The 12,574-nt window shown below is 62.2% G+C and overlaps 1 protein-coding gene across 1 annotated transcript in view; it reads left to right on the forward strand.

The window, feature by feature from the left end:
- Positions 1–12,574, forward strand: part of SAMD11 (sterile alpha motif domain containing 11) — an 85,765-nt gene that overhangs the window by 71,278 nt on the left and 1,913 nt on the right. Inside the window, exons 10-14 of the mRNA XM_066202947.1 lie at positions 3,575–3,690; positions 3,999–4,077; positions 4,541–5,277; positions 10,732–10,856; positions 11,968–12,078. Coding sequence (XP_066059044.1) covers positions 3,575–3,690; positions 3,999–4,077; positions 4,541–5,277; positions 10,732–10,856; positions 11,968–12,078 — 1,168 coding nt within the window. The remainder of the gene's footprint in view (positions 1–3,574; positions 3,691–3,998; positions 4,078–4,540; positions 5,278–10,731; positions 10,857–11,967; positions 12,079–12,574) is intronic.

The following is a 12,574-nucleotide window of genomic DNA, read 5'->3' on the forward strand; positions in this document are numbered from 1 at the left end:
GAATGTGCAGCAACACAGAACTGCTCTCTGCAAGGTAAGGACAAGGCTTATCAGATGTAATGGCCGGGGGCTAAATTCACCTCCTCAGAGCAGGGCACTGTAATTCTGCCTCTGAGCCAGTGGAGGAAGAGGAGGAAGGAATTTAATGGGGGATTCGAGGCTGGCAGGCACCTGGGAGAGGAGGATGCAGGCATCAGGGTTCGGTGCTCACCTGTCTGAAAGCGGCCTTTGTTGGGGTCTCAGGGGTTTTTTACTCTGGCGTTTGCCAGTTCTTTCCCCAGCTGGTTGGGAAGTCTGGGAGGGCTGTGCCCAGCCCTGTGCCAGCTCCCCGTGCCAAGCATGGGGCCGAGGGGCTGGCAGGGAGCAGGGCAGGCTCCAGCAGGTCCTGTGCCCTGTGGGGTGGCACTGAGGGTCTGTCCCAAGGCTCGGGAGCAGCACCAGCAGGCTCCCCGCAGGGAGGAAAATCCCCTCTTCCCCAAATACTTCTGAGCATACCTGCTGAGGTGTCTGCTGCTGGCCCTGTGCCGAGCAGGAGAGGTGCAGTGACCCCCCTGTGTTTGGCCACCTGCAGCCTTTCTTTGGCTCTTTCGGCCATCTGGCCTCCCTGCTGTGACCCCAGGGCTGTGACAGTGCCACCTGAGGGACCTTGGGCTGCTCCTGCTCGCCAGCAGCAGCCTTGTGGGGGTGTTTGGGGGAGCCCCAGGGCTGCCGAGGGCTCTCTGTGTCCCGCCGTGCCAGGCAGGCAGCGTGTGTCAGTGCGTGTCCCTGCGTTTCCTAAACCTTCAGGAGTGTGTGGGACTGATGTGTCCCATCCAGCCCCTCTCCCTGCCACCTCCAGCCGCTCTGCAGGCTGCTGTGCTCGTGGGGCCGGCTCCAGGAGCGCCGGCTGTGTCCCTTTGCTCCATCGCAGTGCTCGGCCCTGTGCCTGGCAGTGGGATCGGATCCAGGAGCGCCGGCTTTGTCCCTTCGCTCCATCCCATTCCCCAGCCAGGCCGGCCCAGAGCAGGCGCAGGGAAGGCAGGGAAGCTCGGAGGGAATGAGCTGCACAGTCTGGAGCAGATGTGAATTCCTCAGCGATCAAAGTCATGCCCCGTAGCACAACATGAAAGCCTAAAACCAGCCCGGGATGAGCGCTGGGCTGCCACCGCAGGGAGACCCTTCCATTTTCCAGCGCCGATCCCCATCCCACACTCGGCTTCCAGGGCACAGAGCCGCGTAAATCGAGCGGCTCCTTTGTTTTCGAGCTCTCCCCGAGCACCCCGGAGCTGCTGCGGGATCCCCTTTCCCCGCGACATCCCCGCGGCGGGGACAGCAGCGCACGGCCACGCCACGGTTAACAGCGACTTGATTTCCTAAATTGCTTCTTATAAAACGCCCGGCACGTCTGCCAGGCTCGTCTCCCCATGATTACAGCTAATTACGATCGAGCGGACACCTCGGAGCCCCCGTCACGCCGCTTTAATTGTCCCTTATTCATCCGCGGGGCCGGCCCGGGTGGCAGCAGCACTTGGCAGCCCCGGCGACCGCGGCCCCGGCTAATTGCGAGGCCTCGGGGATTAGGGCAGGTGATTACACACTTCACGCTGTAATTACATAAGCATCGCTTGGCTGCTGCCCCGGCTCGGAGCCGAAGGTCGAGCGCGGCGTTACCTGAGATTAATTGGAGCTGCCAGCGGAGCGCGGCGCGGCGCACGGGCGGCATTAACATTTCAACAGCCCCCGATCGATCCGCGCCGCGCCTCCAGACACCGCCGGCTCCGCAATTAGTTTAGAGGAGAGCCAGGGCAGCCGGGGAGGAGGGGAGGACGAGAGCCGGGAGAGACAGCCGCGGGGACGGCAGGCAGGCGTGGGCGGGTGGGCACGGCGCGGGGGAAAGGAGGGATGCCGGAGGGGAAGAGCAGCCGGGTCGGTGTTTTGGAGTGGGTGCACGGAATGGGGGTAAAGGTGAGCTGGGGAGGGCTCTCCTCGCCCGCTGTGTGCCCAGCGGTCCTTGTCTGGCTTTCCATGAGCTGATCCGTGCCCGTGAGCTGATCCGTGCCCATGAGGTGATCCATTTCCATGAGTTGATCCATGAGCTGCTCCATGCCCATACGCTGGTCCATTTCCTTGCCCACTTTGTGCCCAGAAGTCCTTGTCTAGCTTTCCATGAGCGGATTCATGCCCATGAGCTGATCTATTTCCATAACCTGATCCATTTCCATGGCCTTCTCCATGCCCATGAGCTGCTCCCTGTCCACGGCCTGATCATGCCCATGACCTGCTCAATTTCCATGAGCTGATCCATTTCCATGAGCTGCTCCATGCCCATGGCCTGATCATGCCCATGACCTGCTCAATTTCCATGCGCTGATCCATTTCCATGACCTGTTCCATGCCCTTGGCCTGCTCCGTGCCCATGACCCGCTCCATGCCCATGAGCTGTTCCATGCCCACGGCCTGATCATGCCCATGACCTGCTCAATTTCCATGAGCTGATCCATTTCCATGACCTGTTCCATGCCCATGAGCTGCTCCATGCCCACGGCCTGCTCCATGGATGCCCGGGATGCTCCTGTTGTTATCCCCCCACTGCAGCCCCTCTGCACGTGCTGTGTTTGTTTCAAAGCCACCGGCACCTTCTGCCTCCGTGTCCCTCGCCCTGCAGCCTCTCCCGGAGCAGATTTTGCCAGGGAGATAGTGTAAAATGAAAACAAACGGCCCCGCACTTGGCTCTGCCTCTGGATGCCCTGCTGAAGGTAATGATGTTGTAAGTGGCCATCAAAAGGAATTAAGAGACGTGCAGCCGGAAAGCAGATTTGCTCGCAGGCTCCCAGGGCAGATTTGACTAATGGAAGAGACCTTGGCTCTTATTCCCTTCCTGCTTGTTTTTTTTTTTTTAATTTTTTTTCTGCCTTCCCTCCTGCTGCAAGTGCTCCCTGCCTCTTTTCCAGGCATTGTCCCCTTCCCACCACCCACTCCTGCCTCTCCGAGTTTCCCCAGCCCTGGGCATCTGCTCTACCCATTCTGCGTGCCTTCACCCAGCCCTTCTCCAGCAGGATTCCTTCCCCGTGATCCCGCTGCCCTTCCTGCTCACATCCCTCTCCTACCTGGATTTTCCTCTGCCTCCCTTCCAGCTTTGCTCTCCACAATTAAAGGTCTTCCCTTAGCCCAGCCAGGACAGGTGTTTTTTGTAGGGCGAGCCAGTGATGCCTTCAAACCCACTCTGCAGCCCCCCGAACACTGAATTCCTCCTCAGGTGTGAGGTGGTTGAGGCAGAAACCCAAACGGGGTAAGGCAAGGGGCAGATGGAGCATCTTCAGCTGTCCCCTTTAACCTGCCATGGGCAGGGAAAATCCCTTTGGACTGAAAGGCTGCACAAACAGAGGTGGGAAGCGTGTGGGACCTGTGGAGTCCTGGCTGCTTTCTTCCCCTTTTGCTTCTCCCTCTCTCCATTCTAGCAGCTCTGCATGAGGCTGGAGATGCAGAGAGCAGCTTCTGGGGCAGGATGCGGCTCATCTGCAGCCAAGATGTTCTTCTGAGGCAGGGCCCGGAGCCTGCAGGTTTTCATCGTGGCTTTGTTTTATGATTCCTGCAGGGAGATATCCCACCCACCGCCCCTGCTGTCGCCCCAGAACGCTCCCCACATCGCCCTGGGGCCCCACTTGAGACCTCCCTTCCTCGGGGTGCCTTCGGCGCTGTGCCAGACGCCAGGTGAGTGCCCAGGTGACGTTTGTGACAGCCCTGTGACAGTCTGCACTGCGGCCAGACGGCCCACACACGTTTTCTGTGTCTCCCCACGAGTGCTGTGCCAGCTTCGCCCAATTCTGCAGGCACAGGAGCAGATTCCTTGGACTCTCCCTGGTGATCCCCACCTGTGCTGTGGCCGTGCTGCCGTGGCTGGGCTGTGGGACAGACAGGCAGAGCTCAGGTGCCCTTTTCCCCTCTGGGGAGCTGGTGCTGAGGCAGCCGAGGGCCAGTGCTGAGATGAGTAATAACCCCCAGTGCTCTCCCTGCCCCAGGTTACGGCTTCCTCCAGCCGGCACAGGCAGAGATGTTTGCGCGGCAGCAGGAGATGCTACGGAAACAAAACCTGGCCAGGTAAGAGTGGGAAGGGCTGCGTTCATCCTGTTCTGGGGTGAGCCGGGCAGGGGTGACACAGCGAGGTCTGTGGACCCGACACCTCTAACGGGGAGCACGTGTCGCTTGACGGACACGAAAGGAGGACACTCACACCGTTCAGCTGTGAGAAGGAGAAAGAAGGAAGTTTATTTGGGATTTGGGGTTGGAGTTTGACGATTGGGGGCCCACTGACTGTGGTGTCAGTGAGATTGACACCTCTGTGACCCTGCTGGTCAAACCAGCAGTCCATCAATTTGTCCTTCCCCCTGGAGGAAGGAACGCACGATTCACAGAACACCGTTTTTTGTTTACCTTACAACACCTGAGAAACACCTTACAGAAATACAAAACACCAGAAAGCTGAAAAAAAATGAAACAAGGCGAGACAAGCACGTCCCTCCAAACCTTCCCCAAAACACCAAAACCCCCTCTCCCCCCGCAGGCTGGAGATGTCCGCCGAGCTGATCCGCCAGAAGGAGCTGGAGACGCTGCACCGGCAGAGGCTGCTGGCCGCCGACCCCCTGAGCCTGCACCCCGCGCTGCCCCCCGACCACCCGGCCCTGCGCAGCGTCCACGACGTCCCCGAGGGCCAGGCTCTGCGGGACGAGCTGTCCCGCCGCAACGCCATGCTGGTGCTGCGCCACAACAACGCGCCGCTGCTGTCCCTCGGCGCCCCCGGGGCCACCGCGGCCGCCGCCACCGCGGCCACCACCACGGCGGCCACCACCCCGCCCAAGGAGCAGCCCCGGCGGGCCGGCCGCAAGCCCCCGCAGCCCCGCGCCGAGCCGCCCGGCCCCGGAGAGCCGCGGGACGAGCCGCGCCTCCGGGACGGAGCCCAGGACTGTAACGACGAGGAGATGAAAGACTCGGAGAGCGACGCTGAGGGCGCGGAGGAGAAAGGCGACGGGGCGAAGGTTGAGGGAGGCTCGGCGGCGGAGCTCAAGGAGGGCAAGGACGGCGCGGGGAAGGCGTGTGAGGGCGGCAAGGAGCTGGGCGAGGCGGGCGCGGGCCCCGGCGCGCCCTGCAGCTCCTCCAGCGCCGAGTCCCCCAGCCACAGCCACCTGCTGGCGCCGGGCATCGGCAAGGCCGAGGTGAAATACCTGCCTCCTGCCTCCCTGCCCGCCCCGCAGCCGCTGCCCTTCGGATTCCCCTACACCGTGAGCCCCTACTTCCACGCAGGTGAGGCACCGGGGGCTCTGGCGAGCGCTGGGGTGGAGCAGGGACGTGTTTGGCGGCGCTGGAGGATGGGATGTCCCCCCCGCTCATGGCGCAGCATGCTGCCGGTTGCTTGGGCAGCTTCTCTTGCTTCAAAAGGAGGAATTTGTGCGTGGAAGGGGTGGTGTCGCCATCCTTGTGGGCGTGCAGGGAAGGATGGACGTGGCACTCGGTGCTCTGGTGGCAAGGCGCTCACAGGTTGGACTCCTCAGTGACCTTGGAGGGCTTTTCCCAGCTGGTTCCCACGTGTCCCTGCCCAGGGCGGGGGCAGCTGGGCTCCGTGCCTGCCCTGTGCTGCGTTTCTGTGTCACAGGCCCTGGCAGAGATGGCAGGGAGCTCCCTGCCAGCTCTCTGCTCACTGCAGGAGCAGGGGATGGCACAAATGGGGTCTCAAACCCCGGGAGCCCAGCCAGGAACCCAAATCTGCCCCGGCTAATTACCTGGCAGAGCAATTAGCAGGAGGCACACGAGGAGGGAGAACGGGGAGGACTGTGCTCTCCACGCCAGGAGCTGCCTGTGAGCTCGGCTGCCCATCCCTCATTAGAGCTGCCTCCCAGGCAGGAAGGAGGAAGCGATTTTTCAGCGACAGGCAGGTGGCCGGGATGATAAATATTCCTGCTGCCTTGGGCTGCCGAGGCTTCCTCGCAGGAGCCTTTTCCTCCCGGCCATTAAAGGGGGACGGGCTCAGCTCCGTGGTGCTTGTGGCTTGTGCGAGGCTCTGCAGGGAGGCCTGGGCTGGGGCTGCCTCCCCTCCCTCCCTCCCTCCCTCCCCCAGCAGTGGGTGAGTTGCTGTAATAGCCCATTTATTATCATCACTTTGGATTTAGATCAGCAGCACATCTCGAGGCCCCGGCACAGCTCCAGGCTGGGTTTCCCTGCCCTCCTCTCCCGGTTTGTGCAGCCTGTGCCAGGCCTCGAGGGCTTTTCCTCCGGGCTCTTTGGCTTCTGGCTGGTTTCACACTCGGCTGGGGCTGCTCTCCCTGTGGGTTTGTGCTGCCCCACAGCAAATCCTCCCACCTGGAAAGCCTTGGGGGGACAGGGAGGACGTAGGATGCAGCACCGGGGGCTGAGGTGGGAGTGGAGCAGCTGAGATATTGAGGGTTGTATCGATCCAAGGGCTGCAGCCATCCTGGGCTGGGTGAGAAATGTGTTCTGTGCCTCTGGGGGAGCACCGAGCCCCCGAGGGCAGGCAGGCGCAGCTGCAGCCCCGTGCCAGACAATTCCTGTACCCGCCTTTTGCTCCCTCAGGAGAGATGGGAGACTGGAATCACTAAATAACCCAGTCGGTAACATACCTCCAGTCTACCCCAGGGACTGGGATTACACAACAACCACCCAGCCGAGGCAGGTGGGCAAGAGGAAGAGCTGGAGGGAGGAGAGGAGCGAGGGGAAGCATCCAGCTGGGGAGGAGGCTGGGCTGGGCTGGGCTGGAGCAGCTCCTCTGCTCTGGCAGCACGGGGAGGCTGCTCTGGGGCTGGGGGCTGCCCTGGGGGCTGGGGGCTGCTTTGGGGGCTGCTCTGGGGCTGGGGGCTGCTCTAGGGCTGCTCTGGGGCTGGGGGCTGCTCTGGGGGCTGCTCTGGGGCTGGGGGCTGCTCTGGGGCTGCTCTGGGGGCTGTTGTCGGGGCTGGGGGCTACTCTGGGGCTGCTCTGGCCCTGCCGGAGCCCCACCGATGAGCCCGGGTCGATTCCCTGAGCTGCCTTTTGGGGCTGTGGCTCGATGACCTCATCTCCTCAAGGTTCCAGCAGCCTCCTCCTCCTCCTCCTCCTCCTCCCGCAGCCCCGTCCTTTGGAAAAGGTGAAGGATGGAGTGTGCAGGAGGCTAAAATCCTTCTATTGATTGCAGTCTGGAGAGCAATTAACGGCAGCCTTGCGCTGCTGCTGACCCAGGCCCCGGCGGGGCTGGGAGGGGGCCCAGGGAACGGGGAAGGGGCTGCGGGCAAACCCCGCTGTGTCCCCAGCCGCCCCCTGAGCCGTCCCCTGCGCCTCCAGGAGCGCAGAGCTTGCCGTGCCCGTGCTGCGGGGCCCGGAGCTGCTTTCCCTGGCTGGCGGGGCCCAGCTTTGCTCCCCACGGCCCCTCCAGCCACTCTGGCTTCTCCCTCGGGAGCAGCTGGGTGTCAGGAGGGGAATTACGGACGGCTCGTGGCCGGGCCGTGCTGGGGACACCTGTCCTGGGAGGATGGATTCCTTTCAGCCCCCGCACGCCGGGCCGCAGCTGCCGAAGGCTCCCTAATCCATTTGCAGCCGCCCGGGCCATCATTTATCAGGCCGGCGGCCCGGCAGGGAACGGCTGCAGCCCTTGGTGGCTCTGGCAGGCGCTGACAGGTCATTATTGGCATCGAAGGTGCGGCCCCTGCAGCCGCTTGGCACCGATTTGTTCTCATTGTCCGGGCTGCCAGAGCCGGGGAGACGCAGCAGCAGCAGCAGCAGCAGCAGCATCCTCCCAGGCAGGCCCGGGAGGAAGGGCAGGAGCGCCTGTGCTCCAGGGAGCTCGGGTCTGGGGAGTGCTCAGGGAAGGGACCGTGCTCAGCTCCAGAAATCCTTCCCGGGCTCATCCCGTGTTGGAATGCTGGGAGCTTAGACTGAGGGGTTTAGTCTGTAGTAGTACGTGGGAGTCAGGATGGAGGATTTGGGCTAGTAGTAGAGGATGGAGGATTTGGGTGTTGTCTGAGTCCTTCAGGGGTGTAGGTGGTTTTTCTCTGTAATTAAAGAGCGGTCACAGACGCTGAGGGGCGGCAGGGCTGGGCTGGGAGCAGAGGGGACACCGGGACACCAGCCCTGGCTGACTGAAGGCCCCGGGCTGGCACTGGGCAAGGTGTGCTGAGCATCCCCAGGGGGTGGGCCGGACAGAGCCCTGGCGGGGAGGGTCAGGGCAGAGGGGCAGCCCTGACCCCGCTCCAGAGGGACGGGCAGAGGCCGCAGCCAGCACAGCAGCCAGGAGGGGTCCGGGAGGGACCCCTGGAGCTCCTCTGCTCCAGCCCCTCTGCCGGGATCTCCTACGAGCCTCCGGTGGACCGGGGGGAGCCCTGGGGAGCCCGGGACGGGACGCCCTGGGCTGGGGCTGCCCTGCTGCGTTGGCTCTGGCTGTGGCACCCGCTCACCCTGAGGCGTGGAGCTGCTCCCTGTGACCCCTCTCCCTGCAGGAGCGATCCCAGGGGGCGTCCAGGGATCCGGGGGAGCGTCCAGGGATCCAGGGGGGCGTCCAGGGATCCAGGGGAGCGTCCAGGGATCCAGGTGGGCTCCCAGGGATCCGGGGGGGCTCCCAGAGCCCCGGGAGCTGCTCCTGGGCTCCCTGCAGCTGTGCAGGAGCTGTGCCCGAGCAGCCAGAGCTGTGCCCTGCCCAAACTCGGGTGCAGCTGCAGGGACAGCGAGGGAGAAGCCACGGAGAGGAGCAGGAAATTGGGAAGGGAAATGTGTGGAAATGATTCCAGAGCCTCTGGCCGCTCCCTGTGCAGGCCCTGCTGCTTTAAAGCATCTCACTGGCACGATGAGTTCCTGTGCAGATCCTGAGCTTTTCCTGCTTCCCTGGATGTGCTGGAGGCTCCGCAGGCAGCGTGTGGGGCCCTGCTGTGTGCCTCTGCTCCTTTCCCTCAGCCCTGGGGTATTCCCCAGGGAATTGGCTGCTCCCTGCCCTCTCGGCCTGCGCTCCCCACCCTGGTTTTGTTCTGTCTGTTTTTCCCTTGCCCATTCCGTGGGGAAGTGCTGTCCCAGCTGCTGTGGGCAGGAGCAAGGGTTACATGCACCCAGTCCACCAGGGAAAAGCCCCGAGCCCACAGGACAGATCATTTTGTCATGACAGGCTCCTGGGAGAAATATTTCTTCCGCTGGCAGTTCCGTTCTCCATGCCCTGAGCTCACACCCCCCCATAAACTCCTTCCCTGCCTGAGAATCCTGGGTGTTCTCATCCCTCTCAACGTCCTTGTGCTCTCCTGCTCCAAGCTCCCCCCAGCAGCGGGTCCCGGGGGTTAACGTTGCCTTTCCCCCACCCTGAAGAGATGCTCTGTGTGGGGTTTGGTTTGTTCTGTGTCCTCCCTTTCCCCCCGGCAGGTCCGAGTTACCCGAGCTGTTCCCTCTCCCCATTTCCATTCCCTGCACCTCCCTGGCTCCCGTTGGGAATTCTCGGAGGGCTCTGTCAGGCTGTCAGCCTGCCCGGGGGGGCTCCCCCAGCCCCTGGGAGCCTGTCACCTCCGTGTGACAGGGCTGGACACCTCCGTGTGACAGGGATGGCACCCTCAGTGTCACAGGGCTGGACACCTCCGTGTGACAGGGATGGCCCCCCAAGTGTGACAGGGATGGCACCCTCAGTGTGACAGGGATGGCACCCTCAGTGTGGCAGGGGTGGCACCCTCAGTGTCACAGGGCTGGACACCTCCGTGTGACAGGGATGGCACCCTCAGTGTCACAGGGCTGGCACCCCGAGTGTGGCAGGGATGGCACCCTCCGTGTGACAGGGATGGCACCCTCAGTGTGACAGGGATGGCACCCTCAGTGTGGCAGGGGTGGCACCCTCAGTGTGACAGGGCTGGCACCCTCAGTGTGACAGGGATGGCACCCTCAGTGTGACAGGGGTGGCACCCTCTGTGTGACAGAGCTGGACCCCTCCGTGTGGCAGGGCTGGCACCCCAAGTGTGACAGGGATGGCACCCTCAGTGTCACAGGGCTGGCACCCCGAGTGTGGCAGGGATGGCACCCTCCGTGTGACAGGGATGGCACCCTCAGTGTCACAGGGCTGGCACCCCGAGTGTGGCAGGGATGGCACCCTCCGTGTGACAGGGATGGCACCCTCAGTGTCACAGGGCTGGCACCCTCAGTGTCACAGGGCTGGCACCCCGAGTGTGGCAGGGATGGCACCCTCAGTGTCACAGGGCTGGCACCCTCAGTGTCACAGGGCTGGCACCCCGAGTGTGGCAGGTCCAGGGCAGGGCCAGCCCCATCCCGGGCCCGTTCCAGGCCGGCCCGGGTGGCAGAGGAGCCCTGGGAAGGAAGGAGCAGCATCTCCCCAGCCGCTGCCATTGTCATTCCGGGCACGTTCCCGGAGCGGGGCTGCCGGAGGAGCCCCCGGGGCGGGCGGAGTGTTCCTCTTTGTGGTGTGTGTGTGTCTGTGTGTGTGTGTGTGCAGAGACTCCTCCAGGCCTTGCCGCTCTCCCCTGCCCTCCCCCCGCAGCTGAGGAACATTAAACACATGAAATGCATTAGCTGGGATTTTTCCTGCCCCCCTTCCCCAGGCGGGGACCTCCAGGAGGAAGAGGCCCGTGAATTGACCCTGCCCAACGCTTTAATTGACAGGTCATTAAAGATGAATGTGTGGCTAGAGGAAAATATTCAGATCGCCAGGCTGCTCGTTGTCCGTGTGGGATTTTAATGATTTATGTTCCTTTCTCCTCCCCTCCCTCCCACCCGCCCTGACTCCGAACAATCCAGGCACCATGGGAGGTCTGTTCCTGGACGGGGAGGAGAGCCCCGCGCTGGAGGACATCAGCAAATGGACAGTGGAGGACGTTTGCAGCTTCGTGTCCAACTTGTCTGGCTGCACTGAGTACACTCAGGTAAAGGCCACGGCGCCAGGGCGTGGTGGGGCGATTCCCTGCGAGCCCCGTTCCCTCCCAGCTGGGCTCAGTCCATCCCAGAGCCCTGCGGAGCCTTTCTGCGTTTATTGCCTCGTGGGATGCTCAACCCACGGGCAGAAATAAGGAGGGAATTCAGCCGGAGGATGGGGTTAGGACGGAGCCTGAGCTCAGGTAGAACAGGCTTTGTGAGAGAGCAGGAGAGTCCTGCCGGCCTGGCTGGAATGCTCTGCATCCAGATCCCAGGAGAGCCTTGCTGAACTCCCTGGAATGCTGGTTCCAGAACCAGGAAAGCCCTGCAAAATTCCCTGGAATGCTGGTTCCAGAACCAGGAAAGCCCTGCAAAATTCCCTGGAATGCTGGTTCCAGAACCAGGAAAGCCCTGCAAAATTCCCTGGAATGCTGGTTCCAGAACCAGGAAAGCCCTGCAAAATTCCCTGGAATGCTGGTTCCAGAACCAGGAAAGCCCTGCAAAATTCCCTGGAATGCTGGTTCCAGAACCGGGAAAGCCCTGCAAAATTCCCTGGAATGCTGATTCCAGAACTGGGAAAACCCTGCAAGCTTCCCTGGAATGCTGGTTCCAGAACCAGGAAAGCCCTGCAAAATTCCCTGGAGTGCTGGTTCCAGAACCAGGAAAGCCCTGCAAAATTCCCTGGAATGCTGGTTCCAGAACCAGGAAAGCCTGCCAAGCTTCCCTGGAATGCTGGTTCCAGAACCACGGCTCAGGCAAACCAGGGAACTTCAGCACAACTAAAACCTGCCCCAGCGTGGCCAGAATTCGGCTTTGTGCACCAGAGCAGGGGATGCTTTTCCCAAGTTCAGGATTTCTGTGGAGTGTTTCAGGGAGGTTTTGGCTGCTGGCCGTGCTGGCTGCAGAGGCGGGGGAAGGAACGGGTGCAGTGAGTTGTGCTGGGTCAAGGAGCAGCTCCTGCTGCAGCCCTGGAAAAGAAAAATAAACCCCCACTGCCCCTCTCCAGAGGGATGCTCCAGGCTGGGAACAGCCCTGGTGGGTAAACCCGGGCTGGGGGTCTGTGAGTTCACCTTCTCCAGGGCAGCACAGGTGTGTCACTGAGGCCTGGGTGTGTCCCCTCAGGTATTCCGAGAGCAGGCCATCGACGGGGAGACCCTGCCCCTCCTGACAGAGGAGCACCTGCTCAACAACATGGGCCTCAAGCTGGGACCTGCCCTCAAGATCAGGTCACAGGTAGGAAAATCTCCTCCCCCAGAACAAGAAACACCATTTAAAGCTGTCCCTGGGGCTGCCCAGGTACCTGGTTTCTCAAATAACATTTATTAGGCAATAATGGGATTGAAATTGTTTTGAGAACAGCTTGGTCTGTCCTTGAAAATGTCCCACGGCCTCACCTGAAACCTGTCCCAGGTGTTTGAGGGAGAAACCCCTGACAGAATTCAGTGCCCAGGGGCAGAAATCAATATTCCAGGCTGAGTGGTGGTTGGGAATAACAGGGATGCAGTGGGAAGCTCTTAACATGAGCTGCTTCCAGCCTCAGCAGCTCCGTTCCTCCTGCCCGGAACATCTCTGCCGGATTCTTTCCCCACCGAGTGCTCAGAAAAATCCCTCCTGACACATTTGAAGGCGAGCTGCGCTGTGTCCCCTGGGGAATTGTGTGCTGGGAGGGGCTGGGGCTGTCCCTGCACATCCCTGGGCCCGGGGACAGCTCCCCAAACCCACGCTGCCC

This window comes from Chamaea fasciata, unplaced genomic scaffold (assembly GCF_029207755.1).
Source record: "Chamaea fasciata isolate MVZ Bird 193981 ecotype frontalis unplaced genomic scaffold, bChaFas1.0.hap1 SCAF_23, whole genome shotgun sequence".
Classification (NCBI taxonomy): Eukaryota; Metazoa; Chordata; class Aves; order Passeriformes; family Sylviidae; genus Chamaea; species Chamaea fasciata.